The following is a 27,071-nucleotide window of genomic DNA, read 5'->3' as shown; positions in this document are numbered from 1 at the left end:
GAGAAAGGGATGGGAAGAGAAAGGGAAGAGAAGAGAAAGGGAGGAGAAGGAAAAGAGAAAGGGAAGAAGAGAAAGGGATGGGATGGGAAAGGAAGGGAAGAGAAAGGGATTGGATGTGAAGGGAAGAGAAAGGGATGGGAAGAGAAGGAGAAGAGAAAGGGAAGGGAAGAGAAAAGGATGGGAAGGGAAGGAGAAGAGAAAGGGAAGGGAAGAGAAGATAAGAACAAAAGGCTGGGAAGGGAAGAGAAGGAGAAGAGAAAGGGAAGGGAAGAAAAAGGGATGGGAAGAGAAGAGAAGGAGAAGAGAAGAGAAGAAGAAAGATGATTAGAGGTTGGAAGTTGAACTGTATGATGAATACAATTGAGAGAGCTATGGATGCCTAGCCTTATGAAGAAAAGGAGGATGGGTGATATCATAGCTGTCTTCTGGTACTTGAGGGGCTTAGAGAAGAGGGGTTAGACTTATTCTCCAAAGCAGAAGACAGGACAAGAAACAGCAGGTGGGAAGATCTTTAAAGAAAGATTTAACCTAAAACTAAGAAGAAATATCCAGACAAGGACACAACGGTTAATCAATGGAGCAGCTTGCCTCTAGAAATTGTGGGAGCCCATCTATTCCTTTCTGGAATTTTCCCTATTATTTTTTTAGAATACTTTCTAAAGTTAGAAAGTATTCCCTAACTTATTCTTTTAGAATACTTTAGGGGAGAAAAATATCTTTGGGGAATTAAAGCATAGGAATAGAACAGTAACAGATTTGGAAGGCTTAAATTAAGCAAGGAGTTAAATAGGTTAAGTTTAGGAGTTCATTAAGAGTTCGGTAAAGAGGAAGGGGATTTTTAACGCATTTTTAAAACATATTGTTTGGGGTTTTTTGTCTGTTTTTGTAAAAAAAAATCTTTTGGAGGGAAGTATTTTAACTTTTTTGGGGGTGGGGAAGGAAAGAGGACAAAAGTGACTAATGTCAAGAAAACAAGGTTAACCTTTGGATAGGAGGCCATCAAGAAATCCGAGCTGGCTTGGGAAAGATATAGCTAAGAAAACTCTTTGCAAGTATCTGTGAAGCCGGGGTTAGATTGAAAGGCTTCACACAATCAAGTTAATTATTTGTTCCACATTAATCGGTGGAACAACTGGCTTGAGTTGTGAACGCTCCCAAGACTGGAAGTTTTTAAGACGAGATTATTAGACAATTATTTGTGTGAAATGGTATAGGGTTTCCTGCCTGAGCAGGGGGTTGGACTAGAAGACCTCCAAGGACCCTTCCAACTCTTATTCTATAAGGAAAGGGATATTGGCTATTCTCAGCAGACTGCCTTGTGAATTTCCAGCCTGGAGGTTGGGCGGCCTTTAGCAGGAAATACTGTGCTCAGGATGAACTTGGGTGATATCCGTCAATAATTAGGGATATTTCATACACACTGATATTCCCCTGGGGCTGTTTCTGAAAGTGGGAATGTCTCATGACATTAAAAACAAGCCACAAAAATGCTAACTTGCATGGCTGATTCTGTGTTCCTGTGTTTGGGGAAAAGGAGACTTGAGGGATTTTTGGGGGGACTCGGTAGAAGGGAAGTGACTACGGAAAAAGTGGGAACTCAGAAAAACAACAGACAACGACAACAACACCCGAGCTGGTTTGCCACAAGACAAAAGATGACACCATTTCCTTTCTTCTTTCCTTCGGCCCTTTTGAAATGGGCGAAAGACGATACTTTGAAAAACAGCTGCTGTCACCAGGTTGCATAGCCAGAGCAAAGAATTATTGCCAGGAGTTAAGGCTGATTTGATATGTTTTCTCTACACAAGGAGGCCTCGTTTTTCCTTTTGTGAAGCGGCTCAGTGAAATGGGTGAGGGGAGACTGTGGCTGGGATAGAACGTAGAACAATAGGGTTGGAAGGGACCTTGGAGGTCTTCTAGTCCAACCCCCTGCTCAAGCAGGAGACCCTCTACCATTCTGGACTAATGGCTCTTCTTGAAAACCTCCAGGGTTTTCCACAATTTCACCCACAATTTCACGTGGCAAGCTGTTCCACCAATGGATTTTTCTCACTGTCAGAAAATGTCTCCCGAGTTCTTGGCTGGTTCTCTCCTTGATTATTTCCCATCCACTGCTTCTTGTCCAGCCTTCAGGTGCTTTAACAGACTAACAGAGTTGGAAGGGACTTTGTGACCCGACAAATGCGCGCCCGACAACAGTGCACCGACAAAACCGCGGCGATAAAACCACAATGTCGACAGCGCGCCCACAAAGGCGCGCCGACAAAAGAGCGCTGACAGAAGTGCCATTATGGTTAAGGTAAGGGTTAGGTTTAGGGTTAGGTTTAGGGTTAGGGTTAGGGTTAGGGTTAGGGTTAGGGTTAGGTTTAGGGTTAGGTTTAGGGTTATGTTTAGGGTAAGCTTCTATCGGCGTGCTTTTGTCGGCGCGCTTCTGTGCTCATTCGTCGGCGTGATTTTGGACTCCCGCTTTTCTAACCGCGATTTTGTCAGCACGCTTTTGTCAAGCGCGCATTTGTCAGTGAACCAAGGGACTTTGGAGGTCTTCGAGTCCAACACCCTGTAAAAGCAGGACACCCTCGTTGCAAACGGCTCTCCTGTCTTTTCTTAAAAGCCTCCGATGTTGGAGCATTTACAACTTCGGGAGGCAAGTTGTTCCACTGATGAATTGTTCTCACTGTCAGAAAAATTCTCTTCTAGGTTGGATCTCTCTTTATTGAGTCGGTAGAGCAGGGATCCTCAAACTACGGCCTGTGGGCTGGATACGGCCCGCTGAAGCCATTAATCTGGCCCGCTGGCCCCCACCTGCCTTCTGGAGGCCCAGGAGGCCAAAAACGGGACACATGGAGGTCCCAGGAGGCCAAAAATGGCTTTGATTTTGGAAGCCAAGGAGGCCAAAAATGGGCCCGTTTTTGTCCTCCCCAGCCTCCAGAGGGAGGGAGGGACACATACACACCAGAAGCCCCTCAACCCCCCCGCAAGGCAGCCACATCCCTTCACTAAATTCTTTCCACCCCCAGGAGGATAACAAATAAAAGTTTAATTTGTGTGTATTGTTTAATGGACTGCTAAATTGACCATGCCCACCCAGTCACTTGACCACCTAGCCATGCCCCCCCCCAGTCCTGCCCCCCAACAGTCTGAGGGACTGTGAATTGGCCCTCTGTTTAAAAAGTTTGAGGACCCCTGATGTAGAGTATGTAGAGATGAGTATATCAGGCTAATGTTTAGAAGCAAGGAATTTATTCTCCCTAGACCAGGGGTGTCAAACTCAAGGCCCAGGGGCCGGATCGGCCCACAGGGCTGCCCTGGAAACAGTAGAAGACCAGCCCAGTGATAGGATCCGGATCCCGTTCCAACCGGTATGGTTGGAACAGGCCCGGCGGCATCCACATGGATGCGTGCAGCGTGTGCATGCGTCTTACCGCCTCCGGGAGCCTCCGCAATGCTCCAGCTGCTCAGCGGAGCATCACGCAGGCGCTGTACATGCCATATGCGGAAGCGCAGAAGCCTTAAAAGACAGGTAAGGAGCACCGTACCAGAAGGGTATCCGGTGTTCCGGGCAGGCTCCGGTATGCCCGTACCAGGGCGTACCGCCTGCAACCCACCACTGGTGGGTCTGTCCATGGTGCCTCTGCCAGGGAAAACAGAGCTCAGGAGCCCATTTTCTCTGGCAGAGTGCTTGGACCGCCACAGGCGCCCCCCCGACATGGGTGATGGTGAGTTGGCCACATACCCCCTGGCCACGCCCACTCCGCCACCGCCACCCCCGGTAAAAAATAACCCTGAAGCGGTCCTAAATGAAATCAAGTTTGACACCCCCTGCCCTGGACTGATGGCATGTATTGAGCTATAGAACAGTGTTTCTCAACCTTAGGAACTTTAAGACAAGTAGACTTCGGCTCCCAGAATTCTCCAGCCGGTCATTCAGACTGGAGAATTCTGGGAGCTGAAGTCCACCATTTAGCTAAATGAGTTTAGCTAAATTTTACAGACTCCCTTGCCACAATTGTTAAGTGAATCGCTGCGGTTGTTAAAGTTAGCCACGCGGTTGTTGTTGTTGTTGTTGTAGTTTATTTATAGGCCGCCCTTTTCCCTGAGGGGACTCAGGGCGGCTTACAATCAAAAAAGGAAGGGGAGTGTAGGACAATACAAAAAAAGAAAGAAATGTGCACAAAGTAAATTAAACTATAAAACTCAACATTCACTCAGCATTCGGGAGGGGCAAAATAAGATTATCCCCAGGCCTGACGGGTTAGCCAGTTCTTGAGGGCTGTACGGAAGGCCTGGACGGTGGTGAGGGTACGAATCTCCACGGGGAGATTGTTCCATAGTGTCGGAGCCGCAACAGAGAAGGCTCTCCTCCGAGTAGTCGCCAGTCGGCACTGACTGGCGGATGGAATACGGAGGAGGCCAACTCTATGCGATCTGATGGGACGCAGGGAGGTAATTGGCAGAAGGCGGTCTCTCAAATAGCCAGATCCACTACCATGGAGCGCTTTATAGGTGGTGAGTAAGACCTTGAAGTGCACCCGGAGACCAACAGGTAGCCAGTGCAGCTCACGGAGGATCGGTGTTATGTGGGCGAACCGTGGTGCGCCCACGATCACTCGCGCGGCCGCATTCTGGACTAGCTGAAGTCTTCGGATGCTCTTCAAGGGCAGCCCCATGTAGAGCACATTACAGTATTCCAGCCTAGAGATCACAAGGGCTCGAGTGACTGTTGTGAGGGCCTCCCGATTCAGGTAGGGCCGCAACTGGCGCACCAGGCGAACCTGGGCAAATGCCCCCCTGGTCACAGCTGAGAGATGGTGGTCAAAAGTTAGCTGTGAATCCAGGAGGACTCCCAAGTTGCGGGCCCTTTCTGAGGGGTTTAAATTTTGTCCCCCCAGCCTGAGTGATGGTATGGTGGTCAAATTTTTGGGAGGGAAACACAACAGCCACTCGGTCTTGTCTGGGTTGAGTATCAGCTTGTTCGCTCTCATCCAGTCTTTAACGGCTTCCAGTCCCCGGTTCATCACGTCCACCGCTTCATTGAGTTGGCACGGGGCGGACAGATACAACTGTGTATCGTCCGCATATTGGTGATATTTTATCCCGTGCCTTCGGATGATCTCGCCCAGCGGTTTCATGTAAATGTTAAATAGTAGGGGGGATAGGACCGACCCCTGCGGCACCCCATAGGTTAGGGGCCTCAGGGACGATCTCTGCCCCCCCACTAACACCGACTGCGACCTGTCCGAGAGATAGGAGGAGAACCACTGCAAGACAGTGCCGCCCACCCCTATCTCCCGCAGTCGTCGCAGAAGGATACCATGGTCGATGGTATCGAAAGCCGCTGAGAGGTCAAGGAGAACTAGGATGGAAGCATGGCCTCCATCCCTAGCTCTCCAGAGATCATCAGTCAATGCGACCAAAGCGGTTTCTGTGCTGTAACCGGGTCTGAAGCCAGACTGGAAGGGGTCAAGATAGTTAGCTTCCTCCAAGGTACGCTGAAGCTGGAGAGCCACCACCTTCTCAACAACCTTCCCTACAAAGGGAAGGTTGGAGACTGGACGATAGTTATTAAGAATAGCTGGATCCAGAGACGGCTTCTTCAGGAGGGGTCTCACCACCGCTGTCTTAAGCGCGGTGGGAAAGTACCCCTCCCGAAGAGAAGCGGTAACAACCGCCTGGATCCAGCCTCGTGTCACCTCACTGCTGTTGGCAACCAGCCAGGAGGGACACGGGTCCAGTATGCAGGTGGAGGCACTCACAGCTCGCATAGCCTTGTCCACATCCCCAGAGGCAACTTCCTGAAACTCAACCCAGAGATGGTTTGCCAAGTTTTCTCCTTGTGTCTCGGCTGGATCTACTGGGGTGGAGTCCAGGTCCGCTCGAAACCGGGCAACTTTGTCCGCCAAGAACTGGACATATTCCTCAGCCTTACCCTGTAAGGAGTCCCCCGTCTCCCTCCTATTTAGGAGGGAGCGGGTTATCCTAAACAGGGCGGCTGGGCGGGACTCGGCGGACGCTACCAAGGAGGCAATGTATGTTCTTTTTGTTGTTCTTAGGGTCCGAATATACTCCTTGGTGCATGCTGTCAGAAGTGCCCGTTTCGACTCGGACCTATCGGACCTCCACGAGTGCTCTAGGCGTCTCCTCCGGCGCTTTACCTCCCGGAGCTCCTCAGTAAACCAAGGAGGCCTCCGGGGGCCGCTGACCCGGAGGGGCCGTAGCGGCGCAATCCGGTCGAGAGACTCCGAAGCTGCCGAGTGCCAGGCAGCGACGAGGGTCTCCGCCGAACTGTGGGCGAGGGTATCAGGAATAACCCCAAGCTCCGTCTGGAACCTAACAGGATCCATCAGTCGCTTGGGGCGAAACCAGCTGGTCGGTTCCTCCTCCCTACGGTGGAGGTTTGGCCTCCGGAAGTCTAGCCTCAGTAGGTAGTGGTCTGACCACGACAGGGGTATGATCTCATTACCCCTTAGACCAAGATCGTAACTCCACTGCTCCGAGAGGAATACGAGGTCAAGCGTGTGACCCGCTGAGTGAGTTGGGCCTCGAATTACTTGAGTCAAGCCCATGGCTGTCATGGAAGCCATGAACTCCTGCGCTCCATCAGAGTGTTCACCGAGCGAAGGCAAGTTAAAGTCCCCCAGAACTATAAGTCTAGGGAACTCAACCGCCAGCTCGGCTACTGACTCGAGGAGCGAGGGGAGGGCTGCTGCAACGTAGTTGGGAGGCAGGTACGTAAGCAGCAGACCCACTTGACCCTTGAGGTCCAGCTTCACTAGCAGGGACTCACACCCGACAAGCTCCGGAGCAGGGATCCTACGAGGTACTAAAGACTCCCGGACTACGATAGCCACACCGCCACCCCTTCCCTGGGCTCTTGGCTGGTGTAGCACCTGAAATCCGGCTGGGCACATCTCGACGAGGGGGACTCCTCCCTCAGGGCCCAGCCATGTTTCAGTAATACATGCCAGGTCTGCGCCCTCATCAGTCATCAAGTCCCGGATGAGGGGGGCCTTATGAACAACAGACCTGGCATTTAGCGACAGCAGCCTGAGACCAGGGTCCTGAACACCCGCGCCATCTGGCCTTGGAGTGGGACTCCTAGGGCCGGAAGGAGGGATCTCTATGACACAGCGAGCCCTCCTTCCCCGATGATGGCCTGCCCTAAAGTCCCCGCCGTATCTGCCTCTCCCTGTCATGACCGCAATGCTCCGACCCTCACCCGTGGTTGTGGTCCCCCCAACCACCCCGATGACCCCCGTATACCCCGGCAGGTCCTCCGAATCAGTCATACCCAAACTCTCACTCAAACAATCCTCACAAAATATTTAAAACACAAAGTTACAACAGTAATAGTAATAAAAGTGAGATCATTCATATCATCCCAAGCAATCCCATGCACTCAACATACCGTATTAAAGTAAAAATTTAAAATTTAAAAGTTTAAAAATTGCACGGGCTCATAGACACAATGTTCAGTTTAAGGTAGTCCAAAGGTGCCTTCTGCCCTCTCCTAAGGGAGGGCCTACCTTGAGGGGGGGCTCTTCTGAAAAGTTCAGTGTAGTCCAGGGGGGGGAGGGGCTGGGGGGTAAAGTGAGTTCGGGAGTCAGCTGCAATGGTATGAACCGGGGAGTTAACCATAGTAGCAAGAAGTCTGGTAAGTGTGTTCATTTCAGCAGCTTCTTTTGATGACATTTCCAGGATCAAAGGAGTCCAAAGAGTCCAAAGAGGGAGGGAGGGAAGCCTATCTCTGGTAGAAGGGGGGGGGGTGAAACTGGTTTCCCCGTTGACTTTGCTTCACAAAAGGGGACCATGTGGGCCTGGGTCACTGCAACCGTCATAAATACGAGTCGGCTGTCAAACATCCAAATGCAAAACACGTGATTAATGGAGATGGTGCAACGATCATAGTAAGTGGGGGAAATGGTCATCAGTCACTTTTTCCGGGCCGTTGCAACTTCAACCGGTCATTAAACACAATGGTGGTAATTGGTGGATTACTTGTACCTTGCATAAGGTAGTAAATAGATTGTGTTCTGTTTTCCCCCCCCTAATCTGCGAGGACAATTTTCTCTCTGTTTTTGCTGACTCCTGCACACCTGTGTCTTTCGTACATGAGGGTCAATGAAGCTAGGTTTTGCCATCTGGTGCTTCTGCCTTCCTAGCTGGGATGATGAATTTTGCCCACAGAGATGAGCAGCTCGGCTTTCGCTCCCTTTCCACTTCTGCTTTTTTAGAGTGTTTGGAAACTGCTATTTTTGTTCCAAGTTGTTAGTGGGCTGCTAAAACCGGCTGCTCTTTCCTGAACACCTGGAGGAAAGACTGACTGTATTTAGAAGCTAGTTTCCTGATTGTGTGAAGGGGAAAGTCTTTTTCAGAGTGGCTTCATTTCTTCTTGTCTGGTCCTGCCCTTCCCTTCCTCCACTCTATTTTCCTCTCCTTTCCACTCTCTCTTTCTTTTCCTCTCTCCTTTTCCCTTCCCTTCCCATTCTTTTCTCCACTTTATTCCTCTCCTTTATACTCTCCTTTTCCCTTCCCTTCCTCTCCTCCATTCTATTTTCCTCTCCTTTCTATTCTTTCTTTCCTTTCCACTCCCCCTTTCCTTTCTTTTCCTTCCCTTCCCTTCCTTTCCTCCATTCTATTTTCCTCTCCTTTCCATTCTCCCTTTCCTTTCCACTCCCCCCTTCCCTTCCTCCACTATTTTCCTCTCCTTTCTCCTTTCTCCTTTCCTTCCCTTCCTTTTCTCCACTTTATTTTCCTCTCCTTTCCACTCTATTTCCTTTCTACTCCCCCTTTCCTTCCCTTCCTTTTCTCCACTTTATTTTCCTCTCCTTTCCACTCTCCTTTTCTTTTTCTCTCTTTTTCCCTTTCCTTCCGTTCCTTTCCTCCATTCTATTTTCCTCTCCTTTCCATTCTCCCTTTCCTTTCCACTCCCCCTTTCCTTTCCTTCCCTTCCCTACCTCCACTCTATTTTCCTTTCCTTTCCTCTCTCCTTTTCCTTTCCTTCCTTTTCTCCACTTTATTTTTCTCTCCTTTCCACTCTCCCTTTCTTTTCCTTTTTCCTTTTTCCTTTTCCCTTCCCTTCCTTTTCTCCACTTTATTTTCCTCCCCACTCTATTTCCCTTCCACACTACCTTTCTTTTCCTCTCTTCTTTTCCCTTCCCTTTCTCCATTCTATTTTTCTCTCCTTTCCACTTTTCCCTTTCTTTCCTCTCTCCTTTTCCTTTTCTCTCTCCTTTTCCTTCCCTTCGTGTGTCTTAATTGCTAGTGATATAATAAAGCAGTCATTGTGTTATAGGAAAAAATCAAAACAAGACCTGCTCACCATCATCCAAACCATAGTCACCGCCTGTCTGGACTACTGTAATGCGTTTCGCAAGGGGCTGCCCTTGAAAACTATCCGGAAGCTTCCATTGGTTCTGAACAGTGCAGCGGACTGCTTGGCTATAGGTTTGCACACATGTCACCTTTCTCAAACTGCATTGGTTTCTGACTGGCTTCCCGGCGGTCCCAATTCAAGCTTCTGGGTGTCACCTGTAAAGCCCTACATGGCTTTGAGACCAGGTTATTTGAAGGACCATCTTTCCATGGTCACATCTACCAGACCCACCAGAGCAGGGAGTCAGGGAATGTTAAGGGTCCCCTCTCTTACGGAACTTTGTCTGGATGAAGAAGGGCCTTTACCGTGGTGGCTCCCTTCCTGTGTAACATCCTTAACATTATTTCCCTGTGGAAATAATATTGGCCTCCCACTTTGACGCTCTTTCGAAAGGCCCTGAATATATGGTTTGGCCAATGGACCTGAGGACTCCGGGGTGACATGGAGCCCATCAATAACAGGTAGTCCTCAACTTATAACAGTTTGCTTATGTGGCTGTTCAAACTTACGATGACATTGGAAAAAAAGTGACTTATGACCATTTTCCACACACAGGACTGTCGCAGCATCCCCACGTTCAACGTGACTTACATTCAGATACTTAGCGATTGACTCACATTTACGACCGTTGCAGTGTCCCAGGGGTCATGCGATCACCTTTTTGTGATTTTTTGGATAAACCAAGCCCATGGGGAAGCCTGATTCACTTAACAACCCTGTTACTATTTTAACGACCGCTGTGATTCACATAACAAAGTGGCCTAGAGGTGGAGCTTTTGCTTCACAATCAGGAAGCTATGAGTTCGATCCTAGGTAGAGGCATATATTTCTCTCTCTGGGCGCAATGAGAATAATACATCTGCTGAACAAAACTCCGTATTGGTGACAGGAAGGGCATTGGGCCATTAAAACATTCTGCTAAGCTCCATTATGTTTCCCAATGTCCACCCCACAAGGGATTATGGGGTCGTTAAATGAAGACAATGAGTGATTCACTTAACAAAGGTGGCAAGAAAAGTCATAAAATGCAGGCAAAACTCTCCTAACACATTTCTCATTTAGCAACATAAATTTTGGGCTCAATTGTGGTTGTAAACTAAGGACTATCTATTGGTTTGAAGTTCCTTTAAGGTCTGGAAGATGCATTAGAATATGTCCGATCATCATCAGCTGTGCATTCTGAATATTTTTCCCCCAGAGTCCTTAGTAGTTTAAGGAATTAAGTTTGAAGTGATTGATTGATTTGATTGATTGATTGATTGATTCAGTTTGTATGCCGCCCTATTCCTGAGAGACTCAGGGCGGCTCACAATCAAAAAGGGAAGGGGATACAGAATAAAAATAAAAGACAAACACATTAAAAACAACAACAGTCATACCCTCTGATGGGGCTGGAAAATTCAACAGCCCCAGGCTTGCCGGAACAGCCAGGTCTTAATTGCTTTGCGGAAAGCCAGAAGGGTGGTGAGGGTCCGGATCTCAACGGGGAGATTGTTCCAGAGGGCCGGAGCAACCACAGAGAAGGCTCTCCCCCGGGGAGTTGCCAGTCGACACTGGCCAGCAGATGGAACTCGGAGGAGACCTAGTCTGTGGGATCTAATAGGTCTTTGGGAGGTAATTGGCTTGGATTGGGCTAAAACAAGCAAGGTTACCCACCATTTTAACAAAACACCATATCCCAGCAGTCTTGCATGCTTTAACTCTAAAGTCTCTGATAAGCCCTGATAAAGTAAGAACATGGAGCAAAAGAGATTTAAGTTACCTTACAGCTCCATCTGCTGTCTCTTTTTCTTTTTTCCTCCTGTCCAGTCTTCATCATCTGTGTCCAACATGTTTGTTTACATCTTGAAAACTTCCCAGCTAGTTTCCTTGGCAGCTGCTATTTTGCAATTGATTTCTAGATGCTTATAAATATCATTTAGGCAGAAAGGACATTATTGCTGTCCTCGGTCCATAGTTTTTTGTTTTGCTTTTTCTCTGCTTTTTATGAAGTCCATGAAGGATGCAGTCCCTAGGCTGCATCAACAGAGGAATGCAATCAAGATCAGATGAAGTATTAGTACCACTTTATAATGCCTTGGTAAAAACCACACTTGGAATATTGCATCCGGTTCTGGTCACCATGCTACAAAAAAGTTGAGACTCTAGATAGAAAGAGTGCAGAGAAAAAAACACAGCAAAGATGATTAGGGGATTGGCGGCTTAGCATACGACAAATGGTTGGGGGAACTGGGTAGGTCTAATGAAAAGAAGGACTAAGGGTGACATGATAGCAAGAAAAGGGGGAGTGACAATCTATTTTCCAAAGCACTTGGGGGTGGGGGTCAGAAAAAGAAATAGTAGATGGAAGCTTATCAAGCGTAGAATTAAGGAGGAATTTCCTGTTAGCGTCAACAGTTTATCAGTGGAACAGCTTGCCTCCAGAAGCTGCAGGTTCTCCATCACCCAAGGCTTTTAAGAGGAGTTTGGACAGCCATTTGCCTGGAAGGGTGTAAGGTCTCCTGCTTGAGCAGTGGGTTGGACTAGAAGACCTCCAAGGTCCCTTCCAACCAGTGGTGGATTCCTAAAGGTTTGGATCAATTCGGCTGAAACGGTAGTGGTTTGGCAGCCTGGGCCGCTGGAACCGGCAGCGACCCAGGGCTGCCCCGCCCCCAAACTGGGGGCAGCGCCATAGGCACTGCCACCTTTGTTTCTGCAGATGCGCAATTATTGCACTGCACATGCGCGCAAAGAGTGCATGCACGCGGGACGCGTCCACGAGCGAACGGGCAGTAGTGACTGCAGGAACCCACCCCTGCTTCCAACCCAGTTATTTTGTATTCTCTAAGGCAGGGTTGTCCAAACTTGGGAACTATTAAGGCTTGTGGACTTGCTGGCTGGGGAATTCTGGGAGTTGAAGTCCACAAGTCATAAAAGTCCACAAGTTTTAAAAGTTCCCAAGTTCGGACACCCCTGCTCTAAGGTTTCCCCCTCCCCCATGTTGTTTCAGATCGATCACTTTGGTTTTGCTGAAGACCGCACGTTCAAGCAACGCTACCTCATCGCAGACCAGCACTGGAAGAAAGACACGGGGACAATCCTTTTTTACACTGGCAATGAAGGGGACATCGCCTGGTTTGCAAATAATACGGTACTATTTTGTTCCCTATGCCCTCCGTCTGGTAAACTCTCAAGATTCGTTTTTCTCACCATAAACGTGTATAACTAGACTGTGTTGTTTCTCTGTGTCATATTATATATGTGGGCATATACAGAATTCTGTATTCATTTAATTTTTTTATCTTGTCATGTTTATGATGTGTAAAATTGCAGGTGGCGACCCTTTAAGAGCTGTATGCAACGAAATTTCATTGTTAATGTATGCCAATTGGTGTATATTCAAAGTGACAATAGTTCTGTTCTATTCTATTCCTATTCTATTCTGTTCATAATATTCTATTCTATTCCCTATTCTATTCTATTCTATTCTGTTCATAATATTATATTCCTATTCTATTTTATTTATAATATACTACTCTATCCCCATTCCCATTCTATTATATTCCCTATTCTATTCTGTTCGTAATATTATATTCCTATTCCATTCTATTCTATTCATAATATTCTATTCTATTCCCATTCCAATTCTTCCATTCTGTTCTATTCTATTCCCTATTCTATTCTGTTCATAATGTTCCATTCTATTCCCATTCCCTATTCTATTCTATTCATAGCATTCTATTCTATTCTATTCATAATATTCTATTCCATTCCCATTCCTCCATTCTGTTCTATTCTATTCCCTATTCTATTCTATTCTGTTCATAATGTTCCATTCTATTCCCATTCCTTATTCTATTCTATTCTATTCATAATATTCTATTCTATTCCCATTCCTATATTCTATTCTATTCATAACATTCTATTCTATTCTATTACCATTCCCTAATCTATTCCTATTCCTAATTCCATTCCATTCAAATTTCCTATTCTATTCTACTCTATTCTATTCTATTCTATTCTACTCTATTGATTATCTCATATCCCGTTAAAATATTTCAGGCTTTTTTTTTTTTTACAGTATAAACGTTTGAAAGATCGAAGATTATTCTTTACTGAATTATTTTTAAAACAAACTGACACCTTTGCTCCACTCCAGGGTTTCATGTGGAATGTGGCCGAAGAATTGGATGCGATCCTGGTTTTTGCCGAACACAGATACTACGGGGAATCCTTGCCGTTTGGAAATAAGTCGTACACCGTAAGTATCAACTTCTAATTCAGAGTAGTCACAGATTGAGCTCATACGTTGAACTCAGCTATACAAGTAGTCCTCGGCTTCCAGTAGTTCATTTAGTGACCGTTCAAAGTTACGACGGCACTGAAAAGAATGACTTACGACCCATTTTCACGCTTATGACCGTTGTAATATTCCCCATGGTCATAGGATCGAAATTCAGATGCTTGGCAATTGACTCATATCCATGAGGGTTGCAGTGTCCCAGGCAGTGGTGGTATTTACCGGTTCTCTGAACTACTCAAAATTTCCGCTACCAGTTCCCCAGAACTGGTCAGAACCTGCTGAATACGACCTCTGGTCCCGGGTTCATGTGATCCCCTTTTGTGACTTTGACAACCAAAATCAAAATTTCCCAGAAGTTGAAGTCCACAAGTCTTAAAGTTGCCAAGATTGGAGACCTCTGATCTAAGGAATCTCTTCTTTTGACGGGGGTGGGATTCAGCCGGTTCGGACCAGTTTAGGCGAACCGGTAGCTCGGATGAACAGCTGGGAGTGAACCGGTTCGCTCCGACAATCATTTGGACCGCCCCGCCCCCCCCCACCCCTGCGCTTTACTTACCTATATCCTTTCAGCTGATTTGCGCAGCAGTGTGGATTGCCGCGCCTCAGCTGTGTTGCTCCCCAGAAGTAACATGGAAAGTAAGTTTTGTGTGGGTGTACATCAGTCGCAGGCGGGCACGTAGCACACGATCACTGAACCGGTTGTTAAACCAGCATGCTCCCAGCACTGAAGGTAAGTAAATATATTAAGGGCGCCATACAAAAGTTTTGTGGTCTCGTTTCAGGATGCCAAGCATTTGAATTACCTGACTTCGCAGCAAGCTCTGGCTGATTTTGCGGTACTTATCCAACACTTGAAAAATACGATTCCTGGAACGCAGAATACTCCAGTGATAGCTATAGGAGGGTCTTATGGTGGAATGCTTGCTGCCTGGTTCCGAATGAAATATCCTCACGTAGTAATTGGGTAAGTCTGGAGCAACCGGGCCCTATCTCTATGGAACCACACAGGAACCAGCTAGTTTCTGAATCTAGCTTCTCCGTTGGTGGTTTTTGATTACTACTAGCTTCAATTACTACTTAGGTTCAGAGTTTAGCGATCACCATGTTGGAAAGCAGGGGTCCATGAATTCAAGTCCTACCTTGGACATGAAAGTCAGCTGGGTGACTTTGGGCTAATCGTAAGGAGACTGTGAGTTCTAGTCCCACCTTAGACATGAAAGCCCGCTGGGTGACTTTCGGCCAATCATGAGGAGATTGTGAGTTCTAATCCCGCCTTAAGCATGAAAGCCAGCTGATTGACTTTCGGCCAATCATGAGGAGATTGTGAGTTCCAAATCCGCCTTAAGCATGAAAGCCAGCTGATTGACTTTCGGCCAATCATGAGGAGATTGTGAGTTCTAATCCTGCCTTAAGCATGAAAGCTAGCTGATTCACTTTCGGCCAATCATGAGGAGACTGTGAGTTCTAATCCCATCTTAAGCATGAAACCTGGCTGGGTGATTTTGGGCATCCGAATGTAGATAACATAAGTGTGAAAAATGGTCATCTGTCCCTTTTTTCAGTGTGGTTATAACTTTGAATGGTCACTAAGTGAACTATTATAAATCGAGTATTACCTGTATTTTGCCTCTTTGTTTGCAGAGCTCTGGCTGCGTCAGCCCCTATTTGGCAGTTCGACAGCTTGGTTCCCTGTGGTTCCTTTCATAAGATAGTGACCGAAGATTTCAAAAAAAGTGGGATTGGCTGTTCGGAAACCATCCGAAATTCCTGGGCGGCCATTAAACGTATTGCTGACACAGGTAAGAAGTTAACGAGTAATTGCTAAGCTGGGGGATTCTGGGTGTTGAAGTCCATTCATCTTCCAAGTGGTCAAGGTTGAGTCTGATATAGAATAGAATGAGCTGGAAGGGACCTTGGAGGTCATCTAGTCCAGCGAAGTACCTAGAAGTACCTATATAATTAGATAGATAGATAGATAGATAGATAGATAGATAGATAGATAGATAGATGATAGATAGATAGATAGATTAGATAGATTAGATAGAGAGATAGATAGATGATAGGTGATGGATGGATGGATGGATGGATGGATGGATGGATGGATGGATGGAGATGGAGATGATGGAGGAGATGGAGATGATAGAGGTAGAGATAGAGATTGAGATGATAGAGGTAGAGATAGAGATAGAGATGATAGAGATAGAGATAGATATTATATAGCATAGAATAGAAGCATAGAATAGAAGTACCTATACCATTTTAGACAAGTGACTGCTTCTTAAAAACATCCAGTGATGGAGCGCCCATGATTTCTGGAGGCAAGCTGTTCCACTGATAAATATGGATGGATGATAGATGACAGATGGATGATAGATTGATAGATAGTTATGGATGGATGATGAATGATAGATCGATAGGTAGGTAGGTAGGTAGGTATGGATAGTAGATAGATCAGTTGTGGGTTCCTACCGGTTCAGCCGAACCCATAGTGGTTTGGTGGCCTGGGTCACTGGAACCGGCAGCGACCCAGGTCAGCCCCGCCCAGAACCAGTTCTCATCTTGGTTTTGGTTATATGGTTAATAGATAGATAGATGAGAGAAAGAGAGAGAGGTGGATGATAGAGAAATAAATAATAGATGATAGATAGATAGATAGATAGATAGATAGATAGATAGATAGATAGATAGATAGATAGATAGATAGATAGATGATAGATAGATAGATAGATGATAGATAGATAAATGATAGATAGATAGTAGATAGTAGATAGACAGACAGATAGACAGACAGACAGATGATAGATAGATATGGATTATATATATACATATATCATATGGTTAATAGATGATAAAGAGATACATGATAGAGAGAGATATGGTTGATAGATAGATAGATGAGAGAAAGAGAGAGAGGTGGATGATAGAGAAATAAATAATAGATAGATGATAGATAGATAGATGATAGATATAGATGATAGATACATAGATAGATAGATAGATAGATAGATAGATAGATAGATAGATAGATAGATAGATAAATGATAGATAGTAGATAGATAGATGATAGATAGATAGATAGATAGATAGATAGATAGATAGATAGATAGATGATAGATATGGATTATATATATATACATATATCATATGGTTAATAGATAGATGATAGAGAGATACATGATAGAGAGAGATATGGTTAATAGATAGATAGATGGGAGAAAGAGAGAGAGGTGGATGATAGAGAAATAAATAATAGATAGATGATAGATAGATAGATGATAGATAGATACATAGATAGATGATAGATAGATAGATAGATAGATAGATAGATAGATAGATAGATATGGAATATATATATATATATATATATATATATATATATATATATATATATATATATATATATATATATATATATATATATATATATATACACACACATACACATACACATACATATATACACATACATATAAAAGGAGTCGTTCTCTGCAGCTCAAATGGTTAACTCCCTGCCTGGGAGGCAATAGAGCACAGGTTCGAATCCCAGTAAGGATATGGCTAGCTGATGAGAGCTAAATAGCTTGAAATAGATCTATACTAGTCTTCCTTTATTTATTTATCAGCACAAATAAAAACACACACACACACACTATATATATATATATATATATATATATATATATATATATATATATATATACACATACATATATCATATGGTTAATAGATAGATGATAGAGAGATACATGATAGAGAGAGATATATGGTTAATAGATAGATGATAGAGAGAGAGATGTTGAAGTGTAATTTCTTGATTTTTTTTTCTCTTTAGAGAAAGGCTTACAGTGGCTTTCCCACACATTTCGTTTGTGCAGCCCCTTGAAGACCACAACAGACCTCATCACCTTCAGAGAATCCCTGAGAAGCACATGGATATACGTGGCCATGGTAGACTATCCGTATGAAGCCGCCTTCTTACAGCCTCTCCCTGCCTGGCCAGTTAAGGTAACTGAACCCAATGTGTCCGTTTTGTTTTTTTTCTATGACCCACCTCACAACTGGCCTTTTCCGGAAGATGCCAAAATTAAATTCCTGAGGGAAAAATGGGGTCAGATTCCATCATGAATAAAAGTTATCCATATTCTGTTAGCTTTTGAAGTCCTGAAGTTCTCACTTGTTGAGTTTCTGCATCTCTTTTAGAGCTGGCCAACCGCTACTTGTAATCCTTGAGTTATAACCATTTGTTTAGTGACTTTAAACGGTTGTGACAGGGGTGGTATTCACATACCTTCGCTATCGGTTCGCAAATGTGAGCATGTGCAGAGCGTCAAAATGGGACGTGATGACGTGCAGGCGAGTGGGCGGAGACTCATGACCAGTGGTATGTTCCTAACCAGTTTACTAGTGGCTTGCTGAGAGAGCGTTTTCCCCTCACTTCTCTCGCGCGCCCGCCACACATTGCTGCGCATGCGCAGTTGACTGGAAACTGGTCTGCGAATGCGCAGAAACATGCCGGCGACAGCAAAATAGATTGCCAGATCAGTTCGGGAGCATGGCAGGCCTGAGTCACTGCCTTTTCCACCATACAACTACTGGTCCCGCCAAACTGGTCCGAACCGATAAGAACCCGCCACTGCTCCCGCCACTGCCGCTACCGGTTTGCCCGAACTGGTGCAGACCGGATGAATAGCACCACTGGGTCACAACGGTCACAAAGTGAATCATGGTTTGTAAGTCTCGAGGGCTTAACACTCCTTTGGGAATGGGCGGCATACAAAACCAATAAACTAAACTAAACTAAACTAAACTAAACTAAACTAAACTAAACTAAACTAAACTTGTTTCTGAAGTTATTTTGATTCCACGGGGACAGCAAACAATTTCATTCGAGCATTATGTACCAAGACAAAACACGTGGCAAAGTAGCTGAAGAATTGATCCTATCTGATGGGGAAACCAAGAGCTACATCTAATTTTATGAAAAATGCCTTGGGCGACTGGAAGGAACTGGCATTGCTCCGGTTGAGCTTGCTGACTGAGGAATTCTGGGAGTTGAAGTCCACCCATCTTAAAATAGCTAACCTTGAGAAATGCTGTTTTTTAGGCTCTTGGATTTTTGTTATTGTAAGCAACCCTTGAATCCTGGCTTCTCAAGATTTGTCAATTATGATTTGAGCTTTCTAGGTGTCCTTGGTGCTTGCAGCCTTTTTAATAAAGAGGTTTGTTTGTTTTTTGAAATGATAGTTAGTGGGGCTTCCCGTGAGAGATACCTTTCACAAGATTTTATTTATTTGTTTGTTTGCTTATTGATTTATGAAATGGTGGCGGGACTTTCCCTGACAGATACTTTTCACAAGATTTATTTTTTAAAAATTTATTTATTTATTTTTGGAATGGTGGTGGCGGGGCTTTCCCTGAGAGGTGTTTTTCACAAGATTTTATTTTATTTTATTTTATTTATTTATTTATTAAATGGTGGTGCGGCTTTCCCTAACAGATGCTTTTCACAAGATTTATTTTTTTCAAAAAAAATATTTATTTATTTATTTTTGGAATGGTGGTGGCGGGGCTTTTCCCTGAGAGATATTTTTCCACAAGATTTTATTTTATTTTATTTTATTTTATTATTTATTTATTTTTTATTTTTTTATTTATTTATTTATTTATGAAATGGCGGTGGGGCTTTCCCTGACAGATACTTTTCACAAGATTTTTAATTTATTTATTTATTTATTTATTTATTTATTTATTTATTTATTTATTTATTTATTTATTTATTTGTGAAATGGTGGAGCTGACAGATACTTTTCACAAGATTTATTTTTTTTCAAAAAAAATATATTTATTTATTTATTTTTGGATTGGTGGTGGCGGGGCTTTTCCCTGAGAGATATTTTTCCACAAGATTTTTTTTTTTATTTATTTATTTATTTATTTATTTTTTATTTATTTATTCATTCATTCATTCATTCATTCATTCATTCATTCATTCATTTATTTATTTATTTATTTATTTATTTATTTATTTATGAAATGGTGGGGCTTTCCCCGAGAGATACTTTTCACAAGATTTTTTTTTAATTATTTATTTATTTTTGGAATGGTGGCGGCAGGGCTTTTTCCCTGAGATATATTTTTTCACAAGATTTTATTTGTTTGTTTGTTTATTTACGTAATGGTGGGGGACAGGTCTTCGCCTGAGAGATACTTTTCACACGAGATATTCCGGTCCATCCGGAGTCTAAAATCAAGACGGTTTCCTCCCCCCACCCCCCACTTCTTTGGTCAAATCCTTAAAAGAAAAAAAAAATTAACGTATTCAGCTTCCCCTGGGTGGCGTAAGCTTTTTTCAGTCACTTCTCTTCTCCCCCCCCCCCTGGTGCCCCGCCCTCTTTGTTTAGAAACTCGGATGGGTTTTCTCAGTGACCAAACTAATGTGATTATTCTGAGACTTTGCGGGAAGAGCTATTGAGTAGCTAGAAAGGTGGATTCATTCAGCTGGCTTGAATACATCGGTTTAATCCTCTTCGGTCATGGGGCATAAGGGGAGGGGGGGGAGGAATAGTTCCCCTTGGAGAAATGGGAGGCGCTCTCTCCCCTCCCCCCCTCTCTTTCCCCCCTCTCTCCATAAAAGTTGCAGCCTCTTAAAGCAACTCTTTTATCTCCCATACGGCCAGAAAAGTTTTGGAAAATCCTGGATCTTCCAGCTGAGAAAAAGGATTCGGACACGTGGAAAAAGATAGGCATCATCTTATTAAGAAGTAGCTGATAACCATGTGTTGCCCCGGGGTATTTATTTTTGCTAACCCCGTATTAGACAGGAAAAGGAATGAATTATATGTATACTGTCAAGTCAAAGTAATGCTGGAACACACAGAGAGACACAGGCACACAGAAACACACACCTGAATCCAAAATGCACACTATCACTGTCAAAAGTACTGTGATTTGACAGTATACGTAGATATAATTCATCCCTTTTCATTTCAGCTGGCCAGGTGTTCCAGAGTTATGCTGGTACACACACACACACACACACACACACACACACACAGGAGTGTTAGGGGTGTCTTACCCCCCCACAGTATTTGTTTCCAGAGAGCAAGTCATCTGTGTACCAAGTTTGGTTGAAATTGCTGGAGGCATTCCAGAGTTATGCTGGAGAACACACACACACACACACACACACACACACACACACACACACACACACTAAAGGCAACCCAGGACTTGCTGACAATTTGACTTTTGAAATTTAATTTGAATTTAATTTGAATTTAACCAGATTTGAGTAAGTGATTTGGATTTCTGCCTACCCTTCCCCCACTGCGATTCCGATCCAACTGGGTTACCTGCAGAATTGAAAGACGGGTAGTCCTCGACTTACGACTAATATTGAGACCAACCTTTCTGTTGCTAAGTGAGACATCGGTTAAGTGCAGGGGTGGTATTCACTTACCTTCGCTACCGGTTCACAAATGTGAACACACTCGCAGGACCTTCTGCGCATGCGCAGAGGGTAAAAAAACGGGACGTGATGACGTCCGCGCAGGTGGGCACAGCCTCCTGCCGCCGCTTCCAATTCGTCCGAACCGGATAAACCGGATAGAACACCACTGGGTAGGTATGTTTTGCCCCATTTTTCCATCTTTTTTGCCACAGTCGCAAAGTGAATCGTTGCAGTTGTTAAATTAGTAACGTAATTGTTAAGTGAACCTGGATTCCCTGTGGACTTTACTTGCAAAAGGGGATCACGTCTCTCTCTCTCTCTCTCTCTCTCTCTCTCTCTCTCTCTCTCTCTCTCTCACACACACACACACACACACACACACACACACACACACACACTGCATCCATCATAAATAGGAACAAGTTGCCAAGTGTCTGAATTTTAATCACGTGACCAGGGGATCATAAGTGTGAAAAACAGTCATAAGTCACTTTTTCAATGCTAGGGTAACTTTGAACAATCACTAAACAAATAGTTGTAAAACAAGGAATTCTTGTATAGCTGTGTAAGGTTTAAGGTTTATTGCATTTATATGCTGCCCTATTCCCTGAGGGACTCAGGGTGGCTAACAAACCCAAGGGAGGGGGGGGGGATAAAACAAGAAGGTAATACAACAAACTCAATACAAAGAGAATTTAAAAAGACAATCAACAGTCACACGATTCGAGAGGGGGAAGGGAACTCGTCAACCCCAGGCCTGCCGGCACAGCCAGGTTTTAACGGCTTTACGGAAAGCCTGGTGGGAGGTGAGGGTCCGAATCTCCGCAGGGAGTTCGTTCCAAAGGGCCGGAGCAACCACAGAGAAGGCCCTCCTCCGGGTAGTAGCCAGGTGACATTGGCCAGTAGATGGAATCCGGAGGAGGCCTAATCTGTGGGATCTAATGGGCCTTTGTAGCCTGAACAGGTAGTCCTCAACTTATAACAGTTCGCTTAGGGACCACTCAAAATTATGCCGGCCCTGAAAAAAAAAGTGACTTACGACCATTTTTCACAGTTATGACCTTCGCAGCATCCCCATGGTCACGTGATCCAAATTCAGAGGCTTGGCAAGTGGTTCATATTTATGACCGTTGCCGTGTCCCAACCACATGGGATCCCCTTCGGAGACCTTCTGAGGTCACAAGTCAAGGGAGAAAGCCAGATTCACTTAACAACCGCCTGACTAACTTACCAGCTGCAACGATTCTCTTAACAACGCAGGCAAGAAAGGTCGTAAAAATGAGGCAAAACCCGCCTGACAACAGAAATTCAGGGTTCATTTGCGGTTGTGTGTCCAGCAATTGCTTGTGTTTTGCAGATGTGCCAAAAATAAGCTTCTCTGTGCAGGAATGGATTTTTTAATTCTCTGCTATTTGGGGGAGACTCAATTCTTCTCTATTTCCCCCCCCCCCAACCCTCTCTAGGTTATCTGCAAATACCTGAAAAAACCTAAACTGCCGGACAAGTTGTTGCTGCAGAATGTTTTCCAGGCTGTAAACATCTACTACAATTACACGGGGCACGCATCCTGTTTGAACTTAACTCAGACTGCTACGAAAAGCCTGGGCCTCCAAGGCTGGTCTTACCAGGTGGGTGTGCACCCCGTAATCAACGTGGCAATTTTGGGAAGGGGTGGGTGAATAGCCACCACGATGTAAGGCACCCCTTTTCCCAATGTGAAAGCCATAGTCATTTTTCGATTTGTAACTTTTTGTTCTTATCTTTTTTGGCACTTTTAAAACTTTTTATTCACTTACTATCCGGCGTTGCCTGGGTATTTACCTATTTATAGGGGGAAGATGTCCGGATCAAATGTAATTTCTAATGTTGGATTTTTCTCCCTTACCAGAGGGAGCCCCCTTGTGGAGTACCGTGAAGCCGTTACCGTGGCAACTCCACTGCGCTGTACAGTAGAGGCCATTTTATGTAACGACAGGCTGTATCTTAACAGAGCACACACCCCAAGGAGTGTTAGGGGTGTGTTACCCCCACAGTATTTTTTTTCCAGAAAGTCATCTGTGTACCAAGTTTGGCTGAAATTGCTCAAGGCGTTCCAACACACACAGACACACACACACACAGACACACACACACACACACACACTCATATATAGAGATAATAATACAGGTAGTCCTCAACTTACATCCGCAGTTGAGGCCAAAAATCACTGTCGTTGAGGGAAATATTTGTCAAGTGAGTTTTGCTCCATTTTGCTACTTTTCCTGGCCCAGTTGTGGAGTGAATCACTGCGGTTGATAAGTCAGTCACATGGTGGTGAAGTGAATCTGATTTCCTCATTGACTTTTCCTGGATCAGAATGTCTTCAAAAAGGAGTGGGGTGTCACATCACATCACACACACACACACACACACACACACACACACACACACACACACCACACACACACGGGACACTGCAACCATCATAAATATGTACCAGTGGACAAGCATCTGAATTTGGATCATGCGACCGTGTGAATGCTGCAGTGGTTTGTAAGTGTGAAAATGGGCATAAGTCCCTTTTTTTTCAAGTAACATCATAACTTTGAACAGTTCTTAAATGAACCGTTCTAAGTGGAGGACTACCTGTATTAGAAATCTATCCATGGTCGCTCTATTAGTCAGGTGGCAGCCTAGAAATTTAATAATATATCTATATATAAAAGTGTGTGTGTGTGTGTGTGTGTGTGTGTGTGTGTGTGTGTGTGTGTGTTCCAAGAGAACTCTGGAACACCTCGAGCAATTTCAACCACACGTGGTACACAGATGACTTACAGGGAGGGGGGGGTGTTCTGTTAAGATACAGCCTGTTGTGCCTTAAAATGGCTTCTTCTGTACTGCCGTAAAATGGCTTCTACTGTACAGCACAGTGGAGTTGCCATGGTAACAGCTTCACCGTACTCCACAAGGGGGCTCCCTCTGGTAATGGGGAAAATCCAACGCTAGAAATTATGTTCGGTCCGGACATTTTCCCTCTATAAATAAATACCCAGGGAAAGGCCGGTTTATCAGCTAGTAATTCATAAATCTTTTAAGAGTTCCCATTTTTAGGGATTCACATATTAACGTCTGTCTCTCTGACAGACCTATTCCAAGCCGGGATCTTATGAAATTAAGCTCTCCTGTTTCCCTTCTCTTCTCCAAGGCTTGCACCGAGATGGTAATGCCCATGTGTTCAGACGGTGTCAACGATATGTTTGAGCCACAGAAATGGGACTTCCATGCTTACTCGGAGGAATGTTTCAAAACCTGGGGGGTACGACCCCGCCCTTCCTGGATTACCACCACTTACGGTGGGAAAAACATAAGTGCGCACAGTAACATCATTTTCAGGTGAGTTTGTATTGTACATAACCAGTAGCAAGTAGCATTTAGACGTATATACTTTACAGCCCTCTCTAAGTGGTTTACAGAGTCAACCAATTGACCCCAACAATACGGGACCTCATTTTACCGACCTCAGAAGGATTGGAAGGCTGAGTTAACCTTCATCTGGTCAGGATCGAACTCCTGGCAGTGGGCAGAATCAGCCTGCAATACTGCATTTTAACCACTGTGCCACTATTGTTCTAACACCTGTCTTCTCCATTCTCTGCCAGCAACGGAGGGCTCGATCCTTGGACCGGCGGTGGCGTGACAAAGAACATCACGGACACTCTCGTGGCCATCATGATCCCGGAAGGAGCTCATCATCTCGATCTGCGTGCCAACAACCCTTATGACCCCATCTCTGTTCTGCAGGCTCGCCTCTTGGAAGTCCACTACATGAAGTTGTGGATACAGAAGCACAGGAGGGTTAAAAAATGCCCAAAGTAACTGGATAATAGTGGGGGCTTTGTGCAGCAATGGTTAGCCTTTGGTGATCGTCTTCTTTCTGGATTGTCTCTTCTTCATCTTCATCTTGCTGAGCTTTCTTTAGCTTCTTTTAATTCTCAATCAAGAGGTCCGTTTGAGACGAGCTGGAACTGACACGGCCTAGCTTTGGTTAGTGACGTCTGGAGGTGGGTTGCTACCGGTTCGCACCGGTTCGGGTGAACCGGTAGTTGAAATTGCGACTAGGTCGCTGAATCAGTAGGGACGACAGACTCGTGATGCTCCGGGGAACCGGTTCCCCAGTCACCGCGGCATGTTTTATTGACATTTTTAATGTTCTGCGCATGCACAGACCTATTTACAGGCAATTGTGCGCATTACGTGAGCACCAAACCGGCAGTAACATTAGCGGAAACCCACCCCTGGTGGTGTCCCATCCATCTCTCTCATTATAGGAAGCCAAGACAATTTCTGTCTGTTCTTCATTGAGCTGTAGGACCCACAACTGGGGAAGGAGAAGACTTCTAATCTCCTTTGCCTTTGCTTGTCCCACTTACTTAGCTGTCTTTCTATGGGGAGCTGGACTTCCTACAGGTAATGCTCGACTTACGAAAACCACCATAGAACACCAAATTTATGTGGCACAGTGAGAAATTTGTTGAGCGAGTTTTGCCCCTTTTTTTCTGACTTTTCCTGCCACATTTCTTAAGTGAATCCTAGAGAGGTGCGGTGGCCCTAGAGGTGGAGCTCTCGCCTCACAATCAGGAGGCTGTGAGTTCGATCCTAGGTAGAGGCAGATATTTCTCTCTCTCTGGGCACGTCAAGATTATATCTGCAAAATATAACTCCTCATTGGCAATAGGAAGGGCATCGGGCCAGTAAACACAAAGCTCCATTCAGCTGTCCAGACTCTGCCCCCCCCCAAGCGATTATGGGGTCGTTAAAAGAAGATGATTTCTTAAGTGAATCACTGCACTTGTGAAACGGATAACACAGTTGTGAAGTGCATCTTTGCTTCCCGTATTGACTTTGCTCGTCGGAAGGTTGTGAAAGCGGATCACGTGACCCTGCGACCGTCATAAATGTGAGTCGGTTGCCAAGCATCTGGATTTTAATCCCGTGGGGATGCTGCAACCATCATAAGGGTAAAAAACGGTCATAGGTCATTTCCCCCCTGGCCGTTGTAACTCTGAACGGTCACTTCACGACCTGTTGTAAGTCGAGGACTACCTGTATTGTCTTAATTTAAGGAATTCAGGGGACGAACAGCTAGCAGGCCAGCTGGAAACTTAGGAGGCGACTTTAAAGAGAGAATAGAGAAATTTGCAGAAGAACCTTTGTACTCAAAATACTTGAGACGCTTTGTCGTTGGCTGGAAGGCGTTCTACTTGAATAAATCCTACTCTTGATCTTGGCTGTTTACTTTGAAATCCAGTCACCAGGAAACACTATTAGAGCAGAAGACTTGTGTGTCTTTGCGTGTTGTTTCGTACTTTTTCAGGAGGCAACTGGACTTTCTTGTTTTTTCTTTGAAGATGTTTTGCTTCTCATCCAGGAAGCTTCTTCAGCTCTGACTGGATGGTGGGGAAAGGATTGATTCTCCTTGCAGACAGCTGGTCCTTTGCATCCTTTTTAGAGAGGCATTGAGGCCACTTGGATTTTCATCTGAATAGTGCTAATTTAGCCTGCCATTTAGGACACAGATAAACCTCCAAGTGCTTCAATGATCCTCTAAAAGGATGCAAATAACCAGCTGTCTGGAAGGAATATAAATCCTTCCATTCCCCACCATCCAGTCAGAGTGGAAGAAGCTTCCTGGATGAGAAGGGGAACGTCTTCAAAAGAAAAAACAAGAAAGTCCAGTTGCCTCCTGAAAAAAGCACCTTTGGGCCAACCAAGACCTGGATATGACTGAGAATCATACTACAGATTTCTGACTATACAATTTGGGGTGAAGACCCTTGGAATGGTGTGGGAATAGGAATGGATTTCCAGAGGAAAAAATTGCAGACTGCAGGAACCATTTGCACCACTCAGGTGACCCTGACGACACAGAGAAACCTCCAAGTGGCCTCAACAATCCTCTAAAAGGATGCAAATGACCTGGATATGT

General features: G+C 44.9%; 1 protein-coding gene across 1 annotated transcript in view; it reads left to right on the top strand.

The window, feature by feature from the left end:
• Nucleotides 1-26,367, top strand: part of PRCP (prolylcarboxypeptidase) — a 44,788-nt gene extending 18,421 nt beyond the window's left edge. Inside the window, exons 2-9 of the mRNA XM_087721016.1 lie at nucleotides 12,363-12,503; nucleotides 13,512-13,613; nucleotides 14,438-14,619; nucleotides 15,297-15,454; nucleotides 17,488-17,660; nucleotides 22,569-22,733; nucleotides 24,291-24,478; nucleotides 24,745-26,367. Of these exons, the coding sequence (XP_087577142.1) occupies nucleotides 12,363-12,503; nucleotides 13,512-13,613; nucleotides 14,438-14,619; nucleotides 15,297-15,454; nucleotides 17,488-17,660; nucleotides 22,569-22,733; nucleotides 24,291-24,478; nucleotides 24,745-24,961 (1,326 nt within the window). The 3' untranslated portion in view covers nucleotides 24,962-26,367. The remainder of the gene's footprint in view (nucleotides 1-12,362; nucleotides 12,504-13,511; nucleotides 13,614-14,437; nucleotides 14,620-15,296; nucleotides 15,455-17,487; nucleotides 17,661-22,568; nucleotides 22,734-24,290; nucleotides 24,479-24,744) is intronic.
• The last annotated feature ends 704 nt before the right edge of the window (nucleotides 26,368-27,071 follow it).

This window comes from Thamnophis sirtalis, unplaced genomic scaffold (genome assembly GCF_051295495.1).
Source record: "Thamnophis sirtalis isolate CommonGarterSnake01/CBP01778 unplaced genomic scaffold, rThaSir2_p1.2 scaffold_8, whole genome shotgun sequence".
Classification (NCBI taxonomy): Eukaryota; Metazoa; Chordata; class Lepidosauria; order Squamata; family Natricidae; genus Thamnophis; species Thamnophis sirtalis.
This window is presented reverse-complemented; position numbering and strand designations above follow the sequence as displayed.